The sequence below is a fragment of the Lissotriton helveticus genome, chromosome 4_2 (genome assembly GCF_964261635.1).
Source record: "Lissotriton helveticus chromosome 4_2, aLisHel1.1, whole genome shotgun sequence".
Lineage (NCBI taxonomy): Eukaryota > Metazoa > Chordata > Amphibia > Caudata > Salamandridae > Lissotriton > Lissotriton helveticus.
The window spans coordinates 132,950,272-132,972,489 of NC_136064.1; the positions used below are offsets into that span (position 1 = coordinate 132,950,272).

The 22,218-nt window shown below is 43.4% G+C and overlaps 1 protein-coding gene across 1 annotated transcript in view; it reads right to left on the minus strand.

Annotated features, from left to right (window-relative positions):
* The window catches only part of LOC144752118 (nicotinamide N-methyltransferase-like), a 62,593-nt gene that overhangs the window by 36,356 nt on the left and 4,019 nt on the right, over positions 1-22,218 (minus strand). The window contains exon 2 of the mRNA XM_078640062.1: positions 10,700-10,907. Coding sequence (XP_078496188.1) covers positions 10,700-10,907 — 208 coding nt within the window. The remainder of the gene's footprint in view (positions 1-10,699; positions 10,908-22,218) is intronic.

Sequence of the window (22,218 nt, forward strand, 5' to 3'; positions counted from 1 at the left end):
ACAGACCCATTTCCCTCCTTGACTCTGCCATCAAAATCTTAGGCAGAGTCTTATTGTCTAAACTTAGTGGAAATTTGGAGGTCTGTGGGGGGCTTTCAAATATACAATATGGGTTCAGAGAGAAACGAGGTACTCTGGACCAATGTTCGAATTTGCACCTGCTAATTGCCAAATATGCGGTGGCCGGGGAGGGGTCTCTTTATTTGGCTTTCATGGACCTCTCCTCGGCCTTCAATTTGGTAAATAGGTCCAAACTGTGGTCAATCCTTCTTGAGATGGGGATGGATTCTTCCCTGGTCACATTTATGGCCTCTTTGCACCAGGAGTTATTCGCCAAGGTAAGGGTCACAAACGAGGGAAGGTGTACGGACACTTTTAGGTCGGAGAAAGGGGTCCGCCAAGGGTGCATCCTGGCCCCCCTTCTTTTCACCATTTAGATAAACGGGTTGGGAAAACATCTAGAGGAGGGGGTGGCAGACGTTCCGCGTGTGGGAGGACTGCAGGTTCCGGCCCTCCTATACGCGGACGACGCCGTACTGATTGCACACACAGGTATCGGTCTACAGACACTATTGGATCGTTTTGGTTCCTTCATGGAAAACCTTGACTTGAGAGTAAATGCCAAAAAATCTCATTCCATGATAGTGGGCAAACAGAGAGGAAAGTTTAGAACTAAAATCTTCACATGCAAGGGCGAGGTGGTTTCCAGGGTTCCGATCTTCCCTTACCTGGGGGTCCTTTTCGATGAAAGGGGGTCCTGGGCGCCCCAGATAAAGGCAAAGAGTCTATCCTTGGCTCGTTCAACATCTGCACTGTTGGGTTTTACAAAAAGGTTGGGGGCCAGGCCGATGGAGGCGCTTTTAAAGGTTTATAACACCAAGTGTATTCCCATTGCCACCTATGGGGCCGCCTTGTGGGGCTACGCTACCCATGATAAAATCCAAAGGGTAGAAAACGGGATGATAAGACAACTGCTTTCAGTCCCCAAATCTACCCCTACCTTTTCTACCCATGAGGAACTGGGTTTGCCTTACATTGCAGATAAGTTTAACCTGGCACCCCTCTTATTCTGGGAAAAGACATGGCTTAATTCAGAGTTAACCTTGAACCATCTTATTCTGGAGGATGCCATTTCTTTGGACCACGCCATGAAAATACCTTGGCTGAAGTACTTAAAAAATACATTTTCTGTTCTAGGTAGAACGGAACTTTTTTTATCTCCATCTAACATCAGGAGAGAAGATGTAAAATGGATCACGGCCCATTTTCTAGAGAGGGTGCGTCTTAATAGAGAGGAGAAGGAAATAATGAAACCATCTGTAAGAGCACACTCTATGTTAATCACTACTCCCACCCTGGAACCATACCTGAAATTTGTTTCAAGACCTCTCCATAGATCCCTATTGGCAAGATTCAGGTTTAACCTGATTCAATTCTCCTTAGGTTGTTATCCATCATGGGCAATTCAGAAGATGTTCCTCCCTGTGAGTGTGATAATTTTTCAAAACAAGATACCATGCATTTTATGATGTTTTGTGGGTTTTATAGTGCCGCTAGGAAGAAACATCTGTTACCTGTTTTGAGGGAGGCTGGCTTTATTCAAGTCAGACCTGCATTAATTTACCTCCAGATGTTGGGCAATATTTACATTACTTTTAGCGTTGCCACTTTTCTAGCGGAAGCTTTTAGAATTAGGAATAAACGTGTACCACTGAACACTTTATTGTAAACATGGTATCATTTTAACAGATTTCTAACTCTATGTCCCAAATACGATGTAGAACAGTCTAACCATGACCTGCACTGATTTTGTACATAAATGATTTGTTGATGTTAATGTATATGTATTGTATGTGCCTTTTATGATTTTTTTTAAATCGAATAAAGTGTACTTTGACTGACTGACTCAAAGATCCTTTATAATAGTACTGGCATCAGCCGAGTGCAGTGACCATGCCCACAGGAAACAAGAGCAGGAAGCCATTGCTACTACAATGCACTTGTAAGCCCCATCTAATAACAGGGGGTTGCTATTGTCTAAAAAGACACAAGCCAGTGGCTTGGTTGAAATATGTAAAGGTATCTGGGTTGGACACACTACGGTGGAACCTTTCATCTGCTGGCAGATGTTGTATTTAAGGACTAAGTCATGGGTACATTTATAAAGACCTGGTTACCAATAGCACTGCTGCAGTGATTAAAATTTAGCAGCCACCCATGCATGTGCAGAAACAAGACCTTTGTGTGCAGCTAACATCTAATACAGTCTGCAATCAGTGTTTGGGATTTCCGTATCCCTCACTCTAGGAATGTGAGCATATTGTATGATCTGTGCATCTAACGTGTAGGAGTACACAGGTGGAAAGCCTTTCAGTAGGTGGGTGTATTTGACTGAAGGGTTGACAGCCACCATATTGTCTCTGTTTATCCTTGTGCTCAAACAAGTAAGCTGAGCAACCGCAGCAGTGCAAACTGTCGCATTTGCAGCTTTATTAGCTGTGGAATTCACTGCAACATTAACACAACATAAACATTAACACATTGATGACTTAATATGTGTAATGCTACCTTTTCCCAAAGCATCTTGTGCTTTACCGCAGAGCATTCTAGAGGGTTAATTTTTTTAGATAGAGGATATGCTTATTTATATTGTGGTAAAGCTTGTGTTTGCAGTGTAGAATGACATCTGTAGTCTACATCTGTTCCAGTGAATGATTTAGCCCTTTGTCTCCATCATGGATTTAAGGCCTTGGTGTTTGGAATGCTTGCTTTGGTGACAGCCTATGAAGTTGGCACGTGAGTCACAACAATTATGCATTTACCCTAATCCAGAGCTCTCTTTCTCACCACAGCACTCTGTACTGCTGTCAGGATTGTTTCAGTAGTTGCAAAACACATTTCAGCATTTGTGTATGAGATTTATATGCAGTTGGTATGGTGTCACCTGCATTGAACATGGTGAAAGTGTACCCAGATGTTCCTGTGATGATGCGGATAGCCAGGTTCATTGTGTTTACCTGTGTGTGCAAATGTTTGGAGGATATCTTGTCAGTTTGTATGGAACAAAAAATATTAGTATGTTCCTGTTTCCAATGTGTGCCTGAGAAGTCTGGACGTATCAAGTTGTAAAATGGCTTAACCCATTCTAAGTAATCTGGAATATATGTTCTGCCAAAATTTAGGAATACTAATATGAATTGCAGTCTTTTCAATGTTGTTGGAGGTTGAAGCAGTGCACACTTCTCTAAGAAGTGTGTTTCAAGGCTTTTGCCTTCACTTGACAGCTCATATCCCAGAAAATGGACATTGAGGTGGGAATTTGGAACCCATGTGAGCAAAACTTGAAGTTAAATGACAACTCTTGTCAAGTGTTTAACAAGGTCATCATCTGTCAGCTATATCTCATCAACAAAGGACAATGCTGGGTCATCAACATTGTTTAGTAACTTTGTTACTCTAGTTGGAAACAGCCAGAGACTATTGTTATACCCCTAGGGCAATCAAAAGAAATGCCTCTGACAGCCTATTGCTGAAATGTTGTTGGATATCTGTTTAAGATATCAGATGTTGTTTTGTATTTTGTGTGCATTCTGTTCTGCAAATGTGCGAATAGATGTGCTTAAGTAGGCTTTAAGCGAGGTGTTTTTAGACAAGCAGGATAGTGGTGCTGGGGCAGGTTAACGTTATGGTACAGTGAGTAAATGAGGAGCACATTTTTCCACGGTACAATCAGGCCAGGGGTAGACCCGTAACCCCTGTTTACAGTGTGGGCCAAGAAACCCACACAAACACAATTCAAAACCACTTCCTGGGCACACCCGTAGGGGTACAGTTAATACAGGTGTGCTGTTAAATCGGTACAAAAAGTAAAAGAGATCAACATCTGTGGTTCCATGTACTGAGAGAGGTTTATGCAAGTATAGTAGTTCATCAAAATGCCTGCCAACACGTGTTTCGTAAACAGGTTGGTACCTGTGACTCTTCAGGGCTGGGAACAATACAAAATTATTAGTCACATCTAAGGTCAAGAATCTCTAAAGAGAGTGTGAAACTTAATACAGTGGAATCTTTGGGGTGACTTCATACAACACCCTATTACCAGTGAAAACCCTAAATGAAAGTTCTAAAGGGACAAAAAGAAGGGAGCCAAGAATACAAGAAAGAGAATAAAAAAGTGTGGTGTGTTTAAGTGTCTGTAGTCTAATTACTAGATGTTGGACCTGGCCCTTCTGGCAGGTTCACCCGTAGACTTTTTTTTTGCTTTTTCTTAGCCTGTTTCTGGAACCTGGGTTGGTGATTTTAGGCCTCTGCGCACTTTTTCACTGTGGTACAGTGTAAAGTGTGTGTGCTCTCTGTGTATGTGTGGTGAGTGACCTGCCCTCCCATAGGAATAAATGGGGAATATGTATGCCCATTGTACTTCCTGATGTGTGGGGATTGCAGGGTCGAGTTTGATATGTGCGAACTCGGGAGAATGAATGCTGCATAATGGTGTATGCGGCATGGTTGTGTCTAGTCTAGAAGTGCCACTTTTAGAAGTGGGCATATTTGTGTAGTGAGTCTGCTGGCACGTGATTGGCTGGGGAGCCTGGCCCAGGAGTGCCTGGGCCTGCTTGTGGATTGACTGTCTGGTTTGAATGTGACAGGGGCTGCAGAGCCCCAGGAGGTTGTCTGAGTCAGCCCGTGGATGAAAGGCAGCATCTGCTGCCAGGGAAGTGGGTGGAGATAGCACCTGATAGTGAAGGGCTGTGCCTGCCTGCCACAATGCTGGCTCCACCCCCCCGCTGGGCGACTGTCACCTCTGTCCCTGATACTGAAGGGACTTCCCTCTAAACCAGTCTAGCTGGTTCTCACACTGCCTACACAAAGACTTCAAAGACTTTTCACTGTATAAGAAGGGGCTGTGTCCCCTTCCAAAATGATCTTGTTTCTAACTTGAATCTGCCAGGGGCGTGCTGCTGCTGGGGCTCAGGGGAATCCCTGAGCCCTGCCCAGCCCCTGGACTCCTGATGGACTTTCCCGGCTGGGGAGCTTGGAGGACTTTTTCTTTGTGGATGGCGCCCTGGGAGTGCTTTCCTTTTTATTGCAGGACTCCTGGGTACATCTAGCGCTGGGAGCGCTGTATTCGCCCATAGCGCTTGAGAGCGCTTTTATGCCCGTTTATTTACTCAATTTACGGGTGCCACCCCGTTTTTATTGAATTATCTGAGGCCGGTGCCCACCCGGCATTGCCCCGTGTTTGATTCACCGCCGCCGGCCCGGAGATCGTGTGAGGAGGTGCTGAGCCCGCCTCCCTGCCCAGGGCCGCGCTGCCATTGGCGGCCCTGCGAGACAGGAAGCCAGGCAGATCCTTTGGTGACATGGGCGGGGCCTGTGTGAGGCAACTTCCGCTTCCCCCTGCCCGGAGAAAGCTTTCGTTTATCGTTGCCGGTCTCCCATGCTATGGAGGGAGACCGGAGATGGGCCCGAGGATCGTGGAGGCCGGCGTGAGCTTTCGCGGGGCTCCCATGAGGACTCGAGAGCCCCGCGGTGATGTGGCAGGCCGAGGAGCGAAGAAGGCACCCAGGAGATGGCTGCCGGTGCCGCCGGTGTGGGGCTCCCATTGCTGAGGGAGAGCCCGCAGGCACCAGCCAGCAGTAAGCAGAGGGCGGAGGGGGCGCGGGGCACATTGCCGGTGCCCGCCCCCGCCGCAAGTAAAGGATCGCCGGCATCGAGGAGGAGACCGGAAGAGTCCCCGCTGCCCAGAGAGCCGGTGAGTGAGTGCCGAAGGAGGAGGTGGGGGCTTCGGGGCACATTGCCGGTGCCCGCCCCTCCCCTCCGGTGTGAAGAGCCTGTGAGGCTCAGAGGGGCCTCACTTGTCTTTGAGCCTAGTGAAGGGCTCCGGGGGCATTTTTCCTTTACTGAGAGACTCTGGGGCACTGCTTCGTTGAAGAGCCCGGAGAGGCTCAAGGGGCCTCATCTTGTTTTGCGAGCCCAGAGAGGCTCGTAGGGGCATACTTAACTATGGTGCATTTAGGGCGGCCCCGGATGGCAGTGGGACGCCCCAACGTTGGCTAGAGCCCAGAAAGCTCCTCAAGGGCATTTGCAATTTAGAGCCCTGAGAGGCTCCAACGTGAGGGCATAATTGTTTAGAGAGCCTGTGTGGCTCAGAGGGGCCATAGTTGTTTTTAAGAGCCTGTGTGGCTCCAATGTGTGTCTTCAGAGCCTGTGGGGCTCCAGCGTGGGCGCAGTTTGCACCTAAGGGTCAGTGAGGACCCTGGCGCAGTTTGAAGTTCACAGCTGCCCATCAATTAGCGGGCAGCTGCACCGTTTAGGTTTTGGGATGTCCTCAGGTGCCCAGCAAATAGCGGGCACCTGCAACGTTTAGGTTTTGCGCCGGTGGCGCACCCCTGACTGGCGCTGCATGGCAGCGCGCCCTGACATTCTGGACACAGGGCTCTTTTAGTCCCTTTATTAGTTGGGGGCTGGTATGTGATTTCTGCGCAATGTGATTTCTATGTTTTTAATAGTAATTTCTAATGTGAGTTTTGCGCAATGTGGTTACCTGCTATGTTTAGGATGGTAATTGTCTACTGTGTGTTGTTGCGCTATTGAGTTGGGTTGGGGCACCTCTGAATGTTTTTAATGCATCATGTGTCTTTCTTTCCCTGCGCTGCACCTCTGAATGCTTTAGGCATCATGTGTCTTCTTGCGCTGGTACCTCTGAATGTATTTTTATTGCATCATGTGCTTTATTCTTAACACCGCTGAATGTGTAGGTTTATGCATCATGTGTTTTCCTTTACTACTCCTCTGAATGTATATTTATGCATCATGGGTAATGTGTTCTTTCTTAGACCCCTAAATGTTGTGTGATACTTAGGTGGTTGTTCTTTTTAGTACAGGTGGTCCTAGTGAGGTCCTGCTCCCCTGCATGACATTCTCCTAAGGTGTTTAGGGTTGCGTAGGTGTTACTCACCTGTCCCCAGTAGTTACTGGATGTGATTTACAACGGTTATTCTTTTTGCTGTACTTATTCTATTTCTAAAAGTGCTGATTATGACAGTGGCCCATGTGGCCCTGCCCTGTGTAAATATTCCCATGTGAATATTGCCCGTGCCAGTTGGCACAATGTATATGTGTGATTCTATCTGATATGTTTTTACAATACAAAAGTTATTTTAATATAACCTTGTGTGGAGTTCCTTTTGTGGTGTGCCTAGGATGTTGTTGCTGTTGTGTGCTGACGCAAATGCTTTACACATCGCCTCCGAGTTTAGCCTTACTGCTCGTGCCAAGCTACCAAGGGGGTGAGCAGGGGTTATCTTGGCGTGTGACTCCCTTGCCCTGACTAGAATGGTGGTTTCTGCCTGGCTTTGGCGTCAGCCTTAGCCTACCAGAAATAGCCAGTTCTAACACTAGATGATATGAATGCTCTGTTTTCATTACTGGTAACAAAGGATTTTTCGTAGCTGATGAGCAACTTGTTATTACACCTTAGTGTCCCTAAGATGTTTTTTAGCATCATGCTTAATTGGATTTTGTCTCGAGGTTTTGGAGTCGTCCTCAATTGTGTATCATGGTAAGGGAAATCAGCATACCACCCCACATGGTTACAGTACAACACAGGAGATAGCGCTAACATCCATTACTTGGTGTATGACTGCTTTACTGATTCTGGAACAAGTTCAGAGAAAACAGGTACATTTACTGTTTCCCCATGTGGCCATCAGTTGTTGCTGCTGCAGATAAGAGCAGTGGGCCAATGTGTCCAGGTGAGGGGGGATTTCGAGAGACGACGACAAGGGAAAATGCATTATTTATTTAAAAGTTATACTTTTAAGAATTACTCTTTGATTGTGGTTTAGTAGATTTGGCTCCCAAACTATTTCTAACTAGCATATCGTAGATAATTTTTGGTAATTCGCACTCCAGCTCTGCAGGAGTCAAATCCTTGATGCTTTGATGCAGTGCCAATGCTGCTGCTTCCCCCTATATGTTTTTTAACAAACTGTTGGATACTGTGGCAAAATTGCCCATCAGTTTCAATCCCTAGTCCAGGCCAGGTTTTGCCCCATACTCATTCTGGAGCTGTTTCAGGACTTTAGGACACACAGCTAAGGAAGGGCTACCATGAGTTCTGGTATATAAGTCGGCAAAGACTGTACACCAAGTTGTGCACTCTTCACACAGGGGCAGTTATCCCCATTGGCAAGCAAACAGTTAAAATTCTCTTTTTTTCCAGAAGGCCCATAAGGAAAAATAAAACCTCAAACTAGCTTGTTGGAGAGGTATGGCAGCGCAGCCAGTGTGTCTGACTTTAGAGCAAAGGGCACACGGTTCAATCCTCAGCAGCAGCTCAGCTCACTTAATGACCCCGACAGACCCCAGCACCTGAATACCCTTAGGAGTTATAAGCTGCACTTAACAACTCTGGTACAGTATGAATTATTTTTGCTATCCTCCTGTCTGACAGAAGCTTTTCCCATGATTGCATTTAGTGTTTGTGGGCTGATGCCCAGAGTAGCCAATTGTGGTTGTTTAGCTTAAGCAGTCCACTTAGAATTAAGTGTTAAAGTTTCATTAACAAACTTTGTAAGACGTCTATACATTGTTACCAACTCTTTGTGTAATCTTCTTACCTCTGCTGCTGGTAAATAATCAACATTAGGATGTAGTGTGTAACCGGCTAAGACTAGCTATGTTACTCTTTCATTGCTGAGTGGACAGAGGCTAACATTTGCTCTTGTGTGTGGTAGGGCGCCTTTAAAGCAATTTATGTATTGGTAGTAAGTGAGAAATGTTTCTATCTTTTCATTTGTATAGATATCCGGTATTTCATCCTCAGTGCATGTGTGAAATAATTGTTTAACGTTGTCTGCAGCCGGGAATGTAACACAAGAATAGAACGCCTCTTTCCTAAATGCTTTGTGTGCCTCAGCCATGAAGGTAATATCTTCACCCCTGGGTGTGAGACTGTAGTGTAATAGTTTCAGAGGAATTTCATATCTGCAGTTCTTTGCAATGTTTAATGTCCGAGGACCGTAGTCTCCAGACACAATAGGAAATTAATTACACAGAGGTTATACACACTGGGAAGTAGAGCCATTAGGAGTTTAAGCTTGAGCAGCCTACAGCCAATACATAGGATCTAGAAACTAAGCTGTGGAAGATTTTAGCTTTCACCACAGACTGCTCCTGGTAGGAGGTGAGTAGGTGTCTCTGAGAAGGCAAACATTAAAATAGGAACCAAATTAACATGAGGCACCATGTTGTGTAGTTTCCACCCAACGGTAAGAACTGCAGGGCCGATTTACAATCCCCTTGCAAAACTTTTGCACCACAGTTGCGTCACTATTTTTATGCAGTGGCAGAGTAAACACAGACAGCTAGGGAGATGCGTCACGTTGTAATGCCCTGCACCACATTATACCTCCATCAGATATAATGTATGCAGGGTAGGCGTTCCAATGCAGGAAAGCCTCTGAAAAGTGATGCAGTGAAATCTACAATATTTCACTGTGCCATTTCTACAATGCCACTGCGTCAACACCTTATGCCTGCTTGAAGCAGGCATAAGGTGTGATGCAGCACAAAGGTATAGGCATTCTTGAACATTGCTGTAGTGGCTTGCATGACCTTTGTGTCAACAGTTGTGTGTCAATCCATGGTAGCGCAAGGAAACTGACCCATCTATGCTATTACTCAGAGATGTGTCAGTTTCTTGTAAATCTGCCTGTACATGTTTGTGGACAGCATAACTGTTGGGATGGTGCTATATGCCAGCCAGCTCACAATTCCACCATAAGTACTCCTGAGCTTAGGAAGGTAGTAAATGGTTCAGGTAAACACTAAACATGACAACCCCGATCACTCAGGAGTCTTTTAAACAGATGTAGAACCCTTATGATCAGTCATTTGTGCTCTCCTTCTCTCAGTGAAATGTACAAGTAATGCAGAGTGGGACATTTCCCCCCCATGATTCTTGTATAACATGTATGTGCTGTAATGATTAATAGACAGAAGCAATTTATATTTGTTAGCAGTACCAGGACAGCATTCAGAATAAAACATTCCACCATCATGCTGAAACATGGAATTTATTCAAGCATATAAAAACAATCTAGAATTAAGGTGTACCCCTACTATGCATCCACTAATCAAAATGTGCAGGGAGAGTGTGTGTGTTCTGTTTCTCTATGCAGGATGATCCAACCCCTGTTACCTGAAAGGAAAGGCTGTAAGCCCATGTCATATTCACAAGCTGGAAACTCCGAGAAACTAATACAGAATTCTCACACACGCAAATGTGTATAAGAGATTATGGTGAGAAAGAGAAGGCAACCATAGAAAAGTGTATGTGGTGAAAGATGGCAGCACTTCTACATGGCCCCAACTAAGACACATGATGCTCCCTTTCATGCGGTACAGCAAGGTGGCTTGAGGAGTTGCATGAATATTTGATAAATAGGCCCTTATGTACATTTCTGTATATGCAGAGATGGCAAGTTTAAAAAAGCTGTATGGCTGGTGCAATGGGACGCCTGAAAATCTGCCCCTTGCGTGGATTTCCAAGCATGCTACAACAAGTTTTTGAATGGCAGAAAAGTGCATAGATAATTTCAGTTGGAAGTGTAGAAAGCAGCCCAGACTTTTACACTTTCACACATACAATGTGCACACTTTTTATATTATGCACTGATCTGTACAGAATACATACCTGTTGCCTTGAAGCTCACAAGTCAACTTGGCAGCGTGACTGCAGTCAATAGCCCCAGGGGCATTTGTCCTCCATTTTTCTACCTCTAAGTTGCATTTGTCAGTCGAGCAACCAATAATGATCTCTTCGAAATACTGACTGGCTAGAAAGAGGTACTGGAATAGAGGAGCAATGGATAACTGGATCAGAGTCTTTCCTTTCACAGCACCTGGTTAAAAACATGATGAAAATTAGAATTAGTATCAATCTTAGGAAGACAGTCAATTTAAACACCCTATGAAACAGCTCCACACTTTTCATATTAGTAGTAACATAGAAGGTACAGAAGGAAAATTGAACATGAAACACCTAAATCATGCAAAATGCAAAACAATGTGTAGGGGAGGTAGAACCTGTAGCTTCAAACAACTCTGCAGGATGCTGAAGCTCCCAAGTGAAATCATCTCAATGCCAATAATAGCGACATTTGCCAGAATACCTGAGGGAATCACTGATCTAGAGAAGAGACCCCTCATCTCCCTCCCCCAGAGACTGGAATGCAGCAAAGCCTGGCTCAGGTGGCAACCACTGATTGAAACTGGGCTGATTGATTGATTGATTGTGGGTTTCTAAAGCGCTAGAATCGACTCCCAAAGGAGTATCTCTGTGCTGTAGACCGCTGGGGAACCCGTCCTGGCTTTCTCTGTTATATGGTCCCTACTGGGTATCTCCAAGGTATGTGGGGGGCCGTTGTGGAGATGAGGCAAGCTAATGCCCAGAGTTGCAGAGTGTGATCCCGAGTAGGCACCGCGGAGAGAATTATCGAGTCCGCTGACCCTGGTCCACGACCCTGCCGTGTCGGGAATTGAATCCTGGTCCCGGGCTGTCCTCTGCTCCCGGGTCTGCCGCCTCTAACCAGTGAGCCACACCACTCCATTCCTACCACTTTGAAATAGGAGGCAGAAAAAGGGTATTGCAAAATGGGGGGGGGGCAAGGAACAGGGAAGGTTTGTAATACCTTCAAGCTAACCATGGTATTGATGATAGGAATTTGGAGCAACAGAAATGATTGGTACAGCCCTAGAAAGAGATCTATGATTGGATGCTGATGATGGCATTCTTTAATTTGGGCATCTGCCTGAATGATTCAATCAAATACAGCCGCAATTCTACAACCATCAGTGATGACGCTTCCCTCAATTCTATTCACTCTGTTGAGAAGGCTGTAACTTCATAAGAGAATGCTAATCCCAGGTCTCCCACCTTTGTTTACAGTAGAGACAAAGGGGGCATAGCATGACTGGGGCTGGTAACCTAAGCTTGAGTGACATCCAACTGAAGTACTGCCATATGCTTTCTGCATGGCTGGTTGTCTTTTCCCATGTTCACCTAATTGTGCATGTTTTAGGCCTTGTTTTCCTTTGCACAAGTTACAATAGAAACATGCTTGCTTGTGTGCCACATTGTACTTTCACAGGGAACCTGCATGTGAATTGGTGTTCTGTTCTTTTCCTGTGATTTAGTCTGAGAACCACTGACAAGGTCAAAAAACAATTTCCATTGTTAATCTTACTTGCTAGGCCCTAGCACATAGAAATAACACAAGAATGCAGCTGTTGTGTATGTGATCAAATGTCACACAATATAGATGAGTCCGTGAGCCACATACACACACATGGAACATGAGTTCTGAGACAAGAAGATTGTTTTGGCTGAGATGAAGAACGTACATCAGTGTTTGATAAGGTACAGGTCTACTGATGAACGGAGAGATCTTTCATATAATCACTTAGCTCTACTCACAGGGGGGCGTGGTTAGATTACTATGCCTCAGACAGCACTTTTCAGAGTATATGGATTATTAAATATGCTCACAGTATTTTTATTTTGCATTTGCTGTCTAATTGTGGCAAGTATGCTGCATTTCACAGCACGATAGTTGAAATAAATATATGAAACTTACTTTGTGTCTCTTGGTTATATTATTCTAGACATGTTTGAGTAAGAGGGGGAAATGTTGTATCCTGTTACTGCTATCCCTGAGAAGATAGAGAGTGTTGTGTTCTGTGGTGCCAATTTACTTGTTTCTCTGGTATGGTTAGGAGGGCAAGTGAGGCACTATAGCTAGTCGGACTCAGGGTCATGGATACTGAGGTGGTATGATGGCTCAGTCCCTACATGGTAATGATCCATGGCCCCAAGCATAGTTCTGTTGCAGAGCAGAATCCCTGCAGCACACACACACATCGGCAGAGAAACAGCTCCACTTGATGGGTAGATCAGTACAGCAGATGGGTTTGAAAAAAAGGCTGACAATATCTTGTGCACCATCATGACTGGTTGAGGGAACCTACAACCAACTCTAAGGTGGGTACAACTCATGATCAGCAGACAGATTGGTGCAGAAGGAAGATGAAACATGCTCTTACTAACCAGTTTTCATCACAACCATACCCCCACTCCTTGTTCAATATGGACCCTCATGTCAAAACAGAAGTCTTTGCAACAATTGCTACTCTCAGAGGAAATAGCAATAAAACCATGATGGATTTTAACAATAACAGATGGGTCTAGGGGCACACAGTCCATGCTGGATACTTTAATAAAGAAACTGGCTGATGTAGCAGTCTCTTTTAAATCGGTTGACGCTGCAGTCATACAGATGGAAATCACAGAACAATTACTATGTGAAGACATAGCGACCTCTAACAATCGAGGTAGCGTCTATGGACTCTACAAGCAAAAAGAGGTCTATTAATGTGGCAATTGCAGAATTGAGTAGTGGATTAGGAAAACTGTCTCAGACTGGACAACATGAGGAGTTCATGGATCCAGGGGCAATAAGAAAAGGGTGTCAAGCTAACTTTCTTGAAAAACGTTCTTCCCACATGGATGAATACCACGTTAGAACCAACACTGGAGTTCAAAAAATCGCACAGGGAATGCAGTTGTCAGATCCCTCAAAACCTAAATGCACCTCACCAATTTTTATGTGTTTAACACAGAACCAACAAGCCTGTCAAGTTATCTCAGAGGCCATTAAAACACGGATCCTGCTCATACATAAATCACTAAATATATCTGACTGCACATTTCTCTGAATAAACAAATCCCAAGTAGAATCAGATTTTTGGAAATAAGACCTCAATTGCACAAAAGAGACATCAGATATCTGCTGTTAGAGCTGACCATAACTGTGGAGGGATAAACTAGAGAATGTGAAAAACCCAATGATCCAGAATACTTCCTAAAGACCCTAGACCCAAGTGAAATGGAGACAAATGGATTAATTTATGAGGTTTTAGTGCAGGGCAGTGCCGCAAGGAATCTTGAGGAATCCTGCATCGAAAGAAAAGAGCAGGAATGTGTATCTAAGAGATACAGCATATTCCTTTCCTCTTCCTTGTAAGTATGATGCAGCACCATGTGCTGCTGGAGCACTAAAGTGCTGGTGGGGCCTTGCAAATGAGGCACAAAGAGTAGCTTTTGATCCCATACTTCAGGAAGTATGTACTCAATAACAACAATGGAAGAGCATGATAAGGATAAAAGAGAGATACTGGAAGATACATCCCAAAAGTGTATGGACAATGGTAGAAACAGGCCTAGGTGACACTCAGCATCTATGGACAAGCCTGTTCTCCATTGAAGGTCTAATTAGCAACCCAGTCTTGTTGCGGGAAGAAGGTGAGGGCCAGTAAATGGGCAGGGTACTGTAACCAGTCCCAGGATGCTTGTTTCTAGTTCAGGAAAGACCTGGCTTGGCAGTTCAGGCTGGACTATTTCCATGAGGCTCAGGGTCAATACTGATTTGCATAAGGCTGGGTCTGAACTGAGGTGGCGAAGTGAGATAAAGAATGATGTGGATTCAACCCAGATCTGTGACTGGGGGTGAGTGTCTGAAAAGATTCAGCGCTCTGTCCATCCTCTCCTTGAGTTTGCTTTGTTCGCCCTAAGTTGGCAGGGTATGCCCAGACGTGTGTTTGTTGCTCACTTTGCCCCTGGATTCAAGCTAACCTGGCTGATGAAGGATTTTACCTAGCAACCAATCCCAGGATGCTTGTTTCCAGTTCAGGGAAGACCTAGCTTGGCAGTTCGGGCTGGACTGTTCCCGTGAGGCACAGGGTAAAGACTGATTTGCACATAGCTGAGTCTGAACTGAGGTGGCAAAGTTAGCTAAAGAATGATGATGGATTCAACCCAGATCTGTGACTGGGGATGAGTGTCGGAAAAGATTCAGCTCTCCACCCATCATCGTCTTGTGTTTGCAGGATCCTGTGTCAATTGTCAAATGAGATTACAGGTACTTTTTATATATCAGACAGCTATCTTACAGATAGAGAAGGGGATGAGCCTCAACTCAGGAAATGTCCTACTAGATGAAGGACCCTAATTAAATGGGGAAAGACTGACAGACTACCTCACCAAAACTCATGGAAGGAAAGGGCAGGATAAGAAGTTGATAGACGTATGGAAGGTATGGGATGCAACACTTTACGTAGTTACATGACATGTGTTGCATGTTTTCTTCTTTGTTCATTAGAAGTGGTTCCAATGTCCACACTCTAGGGCCCTTCACATATGAGAATTGATAATAGAAAACACCAATACACTCAAGGTGAACAGATATTTACACTTGCCGATGATATGCTCAGCGCCAGAACTTTACAACCCAAAATAACATAAAAACTCCAATACAATCCCATAATTATCTTTACTTTTATAGAGCTGAACCAGAATTCAGATTTAATTGCCCTTGCACTTTGAAATATCCTCACAGCCATACATAGTAAGTTGAATCACACAGCATATGCAGATACACAAAAACAATCTGCAAGGTCTCTAGCCACAGTGGCTCCACTGTGGCTAGAGGCCATTTTGTAAAGTGGAAAAATCAGTTGTTTCACAGAAACAAAACGTAACTCCAGTAGAAAGTGAAAGATTGAGATGTGACATGATAAGTAAAGATACTACTCTCTCTGCAGGTGCAGTCTGCGGCAGCTCCTATGTTCTAGCATCAATGTATTTTTCATTTGCTAGCTCTGAGCCAGCACTATAAAGAGGGGTGGGGCCGAGTCATGGGTGGGGGAGGAGGAGTTCACTCCCTAAGTATGCATATGTGTTTGGCCTGCCAAACACACCTGCAAACTTAGGTTTCCCCAGCCCGACTGCATTGAACAGCTTGGCTGGAGAAACCCCACAGACACCCTGATCTGAGCTGAGAGTCTTTTCAGCCTGCTCAAACCAATCCCTGTACTGCCCTCATGCCATGAGAGCAGCACAGGGATTGGATGGGAATCTGTCCCAGGGGCTGCTGGGACCAGGAAGAGGACAGGAGGCACAACATGATGCAGTAGCTGGCTTCAGTTAAGTTATTTCTAATTATTATTATAACACCCCAGTGTGACCCCCTTGTCACCCCCTGTGCTTGCCCTCTCACGCTCCCCCTCCCTGCATTCCCTCCACCTCCCACAACCTTTGTTTGTGGTGGCCACCACTAGGTGCAGATGACTTCATTCAAACACTGTAAACGGGGAAGTAGCCCCGATATGTAAATTATTATCCGTACATGTAGTACTCACATGCTAAGATGAGTGTGGAAGAAATATTTGCAATACGTCAATGAAAGACACAGAATTACTTTAGGCTCTGTTTACATACCCCTTGTCTCTTTTGGAAAACACAGGTTCCAATTTAGACTGATTGGAATTTAGAACTCTCTTGGGTGATTGTGAGCTTTACAAATACGCATACCATGACATAACATATTCTATATGACTTTTGTATAGGATGAGATTTTCATTCATGTTTAATTATTTTATTTGTGCTTTTATGGCCTTTGAGCGCATCAAGTTCATTTTGACTTAACTTGAATTAACATAACATAACATAACATAACATACCATAACATTGCATAGCATACCATAAAATAACATAAATAGCATAGCATAACACAACAAACATGGTTTAACAAAAGAAACGTGGCATCACATAACATGACATGCTATGGCATAACATAACATAACATAACACAGCAAAAGACAACCTAAGATAACATGGCCTGACATGACACAATATAGCATAAGCAAATATGACATAACATCACATACCATAGCATGACATTACATAACATGACATGACATAACATGATAACATAACCTAACCTAACATAACATATGACATAGCACAACACAACATAGCATGGTGTTAGACCCCTTGCTTGGTCGGTCAGGTGCTCTAGAACTGAAGCTGGGACAAGTCTATAAGTCACTTCACTACATAATGATGGACCAGTCCCGAGCAGTTTTATGGAGCTTATTGTTTCTTGAAGATAGTGATTACACGTTCCTATCTGGAGTGCACAGTACACACTTCAGGATTGATTTCTTCTTCTTAGCAACCCTAACCAGGTGAAAAGTGTTCAAGTATTTCATGCGTCACTGGTTTGGTTTGTATACTTTAATGTGTATCTTTGTTTGTAGTATGTGCACTTGCTAAGCTACCTACTTCATGCATTTGTTTGTAAAAATTATATATGTATGGCCTGGTAACAATTTAAATTAAAAAAGAGTCCACAAAAAGGATGTATTCATGATTGTGTTAATATGTGTCTGCAGATCAGCGAAGCAGCACATTTGCACCTCAAGTCTCCCAGGAGATTGGGTGCAACAAAAAATTAGCTTCTCACTGCCCTGCTATCTGGGGAGATATAGCAGGCCTGGGTATAAAGAGAGTTTGATGCTCAGCACAAGCTCATGTTCGGTAATGTAAAGTGTTTCCCCACTGCCACTCAGGGAGCTAAGGATAGCTCCGGCTGAAAGCAGGCAAAACAATTCTCTGTTGTTGCAAGGAATATGCATATGTTCTGGTCAGGTAAAGAGTATCACAATAGGTTTCTGAGATAACTAACCTTGAAATCAGGATCAAAAGTTAGTGGTGTACTCTTATGTCCTTCATTGTCTCTACCACTGTTGAGCAGTAGTAGAACGATAGTAAGATATAGGATATTGGTGGTCTGTCAGGCTTCACAGAAGTCAGCTGACACCTAACATCTAGTGTTAAGCCATGTCTCCTGACCTACCACCTGATAATACATTCATTAATTCTATTTAATGTGTAGGTGATTTCTCAGAGTTAGGGTATCTATAATATGTCTCTAAATCTATTTAATTATGAGAGATAGGTGCATGGGTAATGTTAGTCGTTAATGTTAATGTTAATGGGACTTGTAGAGCACACTATTACCAAAAGGTGTCCTGAAGCTAACCATTTATCCTAACCTGGAAAAAACAGGAGTCTTACCAGTAGGCTGATGTGCTAAAACACCAAGTTTTCAACTCTCGTCTAAATTCCAGGAGAGACGAGGCTGAGCAAATGGACAACTTGAGTTCCAAATGGTGATGGTACCTAATAAGAAACCTCGGCCACCCCAACTTGATTTTTTAAATCTAGGTACCCTCAATGTTCCAGAATTAGAGGATCTAAGTGTCGTTCTGGGCACGCACCATCTAAAGTACTGATCTAGGCCCGAGGGCCTATTTTATGCAAAACCTTGTACGCAAGGCTTTGAATTGAATCCTTACCCTAACTGGCAATCAGCGTAACTGTTTTATAGTTTTCCTGAACAAAACATTTTTTGGTGTATGAGTAAGAACTCTTGCAGCTGTATTTTGCAAAACCTGAAGTTTACTGGGATGTTGGGCCTGCATATTAAAATATAGGCCAGTACAATAGTCTAATCTGGCCAATTAAAGCTGATATGATAAGTTTTTGATAATTTCCTGGACTAAAAGCCAAAACCTTTTAATTTTTCCTAAAATTAAAAACATGGATAGGGTAAGAGTGTTAATCTGTTTAGCAAAGGTAAGCCTATTATCAACAAGGACCCCAAGGTTTTTGGCCTTTTTAACAGATTTCTGTAGATTACCTAAATTCATTGGCCGCCACTCCAGGAACCGGAATGAAGGGTCATTGCAAAAAGGGAACCACTTCCATATTATTGGAATTCAATTTTAAACTATTAAAACTCATCCATAAGCTTACAGCTGACCTGCATTCACTAAACTGTTTGCTAATGGCAGGTTGTTTCATGCCTGCTACAATGATTTGAGTATCATCGGCATAGGAGGCTTTGGCAAAGCCAAAGTATTTCATGATTGGGGCCAGGGCTACAATATAGACATTAAAAAGGAGTGTGACTTATAGAAGAACACTGTGGCACTCTACACAGGAGCTGAAATGGATCCACCGCCATAAATTGCGAACAATCTTCTAAAAAATATTTCAGGAGATGAAGTGCAGATCCTTGCACACGGATACCTGCTAACCAATCAACAAGAATAGCGTAGTGCACAGTATCGAAGGCTGCCAATAGGTCTTATAAGACCAGGGCGGCCCTTCCACTAATGTCTTGAGCCTTTTTAATTTCCTCTACGGGTTTAATTAGAGCCAACTCAGTGCTGTGCCCAGTCCTAAAGCCATGTTGTGTTTCATCTAAGCAGCCATGTAGGTTAATATAATCCATCAGTTGCTTATTCATGGCCTTCTCTAGGAGTTTAGCAGGAAATGGCAAACGCGATATAGGGTGATAGTTGTTAATATCTGAAGCATCTAAATTAGGTTTATCAGGATGTCCAAAATTGATAGATTTAGAAACACTCCTGTCCTGAAAATTTACATTAAACACTTTTACCAGATTGTCCTCTACAATATCTTAAACTATTAATCCGTTTTACCACTATCATGGTGCAAGGATCAATAGGTTAACCTGATTTTGAGATAACAATAAGGTCCATCAGTTGATGGAGGTTGCCCTAGTTCTCCAGCTACCGACTTCATTAAAAATACTTTTGACTTTATCGTCAAAGTGCCTAGCAATCTTGTCACAGAAGGAATAGGAGGCGAGGTAAGCATTAACACGGTGCTAAATAGTTATTTGGAAGAATTTGTTACTCTAATAATTTTTTGTGAAAAAATATACCGTTTTTTCAGTCCTAATCATTTCCTTATATTTACTCAAACTATGTTTGTATTTGATCCCTTCCGCAGAATCATAGGCTACTCTCCAAATACATCCTTGTTTTTTTTTACAATTTAATTCAACTTATCAGAATACCAAAGGGCTGAAGGGTGGTTACGTTCTGAATCAATAGAGATCAAGGGGGCTAATGGTGAGCTATTTTTTTCCATCCAGAGGTTGTAAAGGCGGGCAATTACCTCTGCATTCTCCCCATACTCTTGTTGGGAGCTGGCTAGTTTCACTTGAAATGGCTGTTGAATAACTGTTCCAAGCTCTCCCCGCTCTGCTTCTGGCTATACTGCCAATTTGAGATTCGGAGTCTAGTGGTCCAACATTAAATGTAATGGCTGAATGGCCTGACCAGAGAAGTGGAAGGATGTCTTTAACTATAATTAACAGATTGTTTGAAAAGATCCCATCAAGTGTATGTTCTGACCGATGGGTCGTACCCTTCACCCATTGTGGGAGCCCAAAACTCTCCATGATGTCCAGGAGGTTAGCTGTGTCCACCTCCAAAATAGCTTCAAAGTGAAAATGTAAATCCCCTAACACTGTGATGCTAGAGGCAGCTAGCTTATCTTCTTACAGGTTTTGGAGATTATCTATAAAAGGACCTCTCGGGTCCTTAAAATTGTGTTGCGTATTTAGTTGAACAGTAAGTGATAGGGCTTCACACCTAAGCTAAAGAGGAAAAAGTAGCGACAAAAGATTACAATTACACGGAAATAAAAATAAGTCTAAAATGAGAAAGCAAATGCTGAAATAACCCCTATCTAATATGACACCCACATTCAGGAGCAAGGGACCTACCGGTTGCATAGCAAGTGCAAAATATAAGGAAATTAAAACAATCTCTGCCGGTAGGAGACTGGAGGTCAAATCCAATCAATGGGTAAGGAGTTACTGAATATCCACTGAAATCTGGTGGTAATATATATACTTATTTCTCGTTTTCCTCTTCTCTATGCACAGGTGTAATTCAAGGCAGAATTATGTTATGAGCCTGTTCTCCTAAATATTAAGGGCCTGCGTTACAGTTTGGGATGGGGTTACCCAGTCATCAGTCTCTAAATCAGGTCCAAAGTGGTTTCGTGGTTGCAACACTTGGGATCCACAAATCAGAGGCTTTGCAGCAATGAAAATCGCTGGTTGCAATATACACATGCCATTTTGTGAGTCTGAAAAGCCTTTCTAATTTGCAAAATGGCAGTTGTGGCTCAATCATGGTGTATTATGGATAGTGGGTTCATTGTCGACATTGCTAAGTTTAAATGAGCTTTGCTGCCATTAGGCTGCTTTTGCACATAACACTACATGCGTAATTTTTGCAAGACATTGTTTGTGCCCTTTTCACAAGTGAACTGTCTGCTTTTCATGTTCTCTGCTGTGCTCTGAGGTTTAGTCAGCACACAATGTACAAGGTCGATAAACAATGCCCCTTGTTACTCTGTTCTGGCCAGTCGCTCGGACCTAGACATAACATGACACACAGCTGCATTACTGAAAATCATATGCTTTAATATTGTAAGCTAAGCAAATTGTTCAGGCACTTGGAGAGAGACCTTTACAGTGAGTGGAGCTGTGATTTTTCTGAGATGTAAACCTTTTATCTAGTCCGTGACGTTTGGGGTCTGCTGACCAAACCCAGATGTCTTCTTTTTTATAATAAACTACTTTTAATCATTCTATTAAATTGTGACAATGCTGACCCTATTGTGTTTATTAATTTTGCTGATCGTAATGGGACGTGTACTGTACCATAGAGTGCATTAGTTAAAATAAAGATTTTAAACTATACAGTGACTCTGATTACTCTTATTGTGGACAAGTATGAGTGAGAGAGTGAAAGAGCTGTCTTGCTCCCTCGATTCCTGAGAGAGTCGGGAGTGTCGTGTTCAGGATTGTCTAATCATTGGTAGCTTTGCTGTTGGAGAACGAATGAGACACTCTAGCAGGGATTCTGCTCCTACACAGAACTGTGCACAGAGACTTGGAACCTCAGTGAATAAGGGTGTGCCAAAACTCACCTCAGTAGCCAAAATCCCCTAACAGACTAGCAATCAGTGTCTCATTGGTTCTTCCATAACTCCAATGATTAGACAACCCAGAACATGGAACTTAGAATACCTAGGGCAATGTGGAACACATGAACACTCTTTCGTTATACAGTCCTAAACGGGGAGTAAATAGAGACACGTGCAAGTTTGAAATATTTATTTCTAATGCCATGTTCTGAGGCGCAGTATCTTAGCTAATACAAGCAGACATATTATAAGCAACAATATTATCAGCATAGTTACCATTCCATGAAATACAAAGGGAGAAAGCATGTTAAAATGCTAAATGGAAAACAGGTTAGAATACACCTATATCTCACCCTACCTTGATAATAGGTTATTTTATATCTACAGAAGCTCTCTTGGGATAACAAGGGCGGCCCCATACCTCTGGTCCTAGCAGAAATGGATCACATCAGTTTCTGTACCATCTCTCCGCATGCAAATGTTCTCCAAGTGTGTGG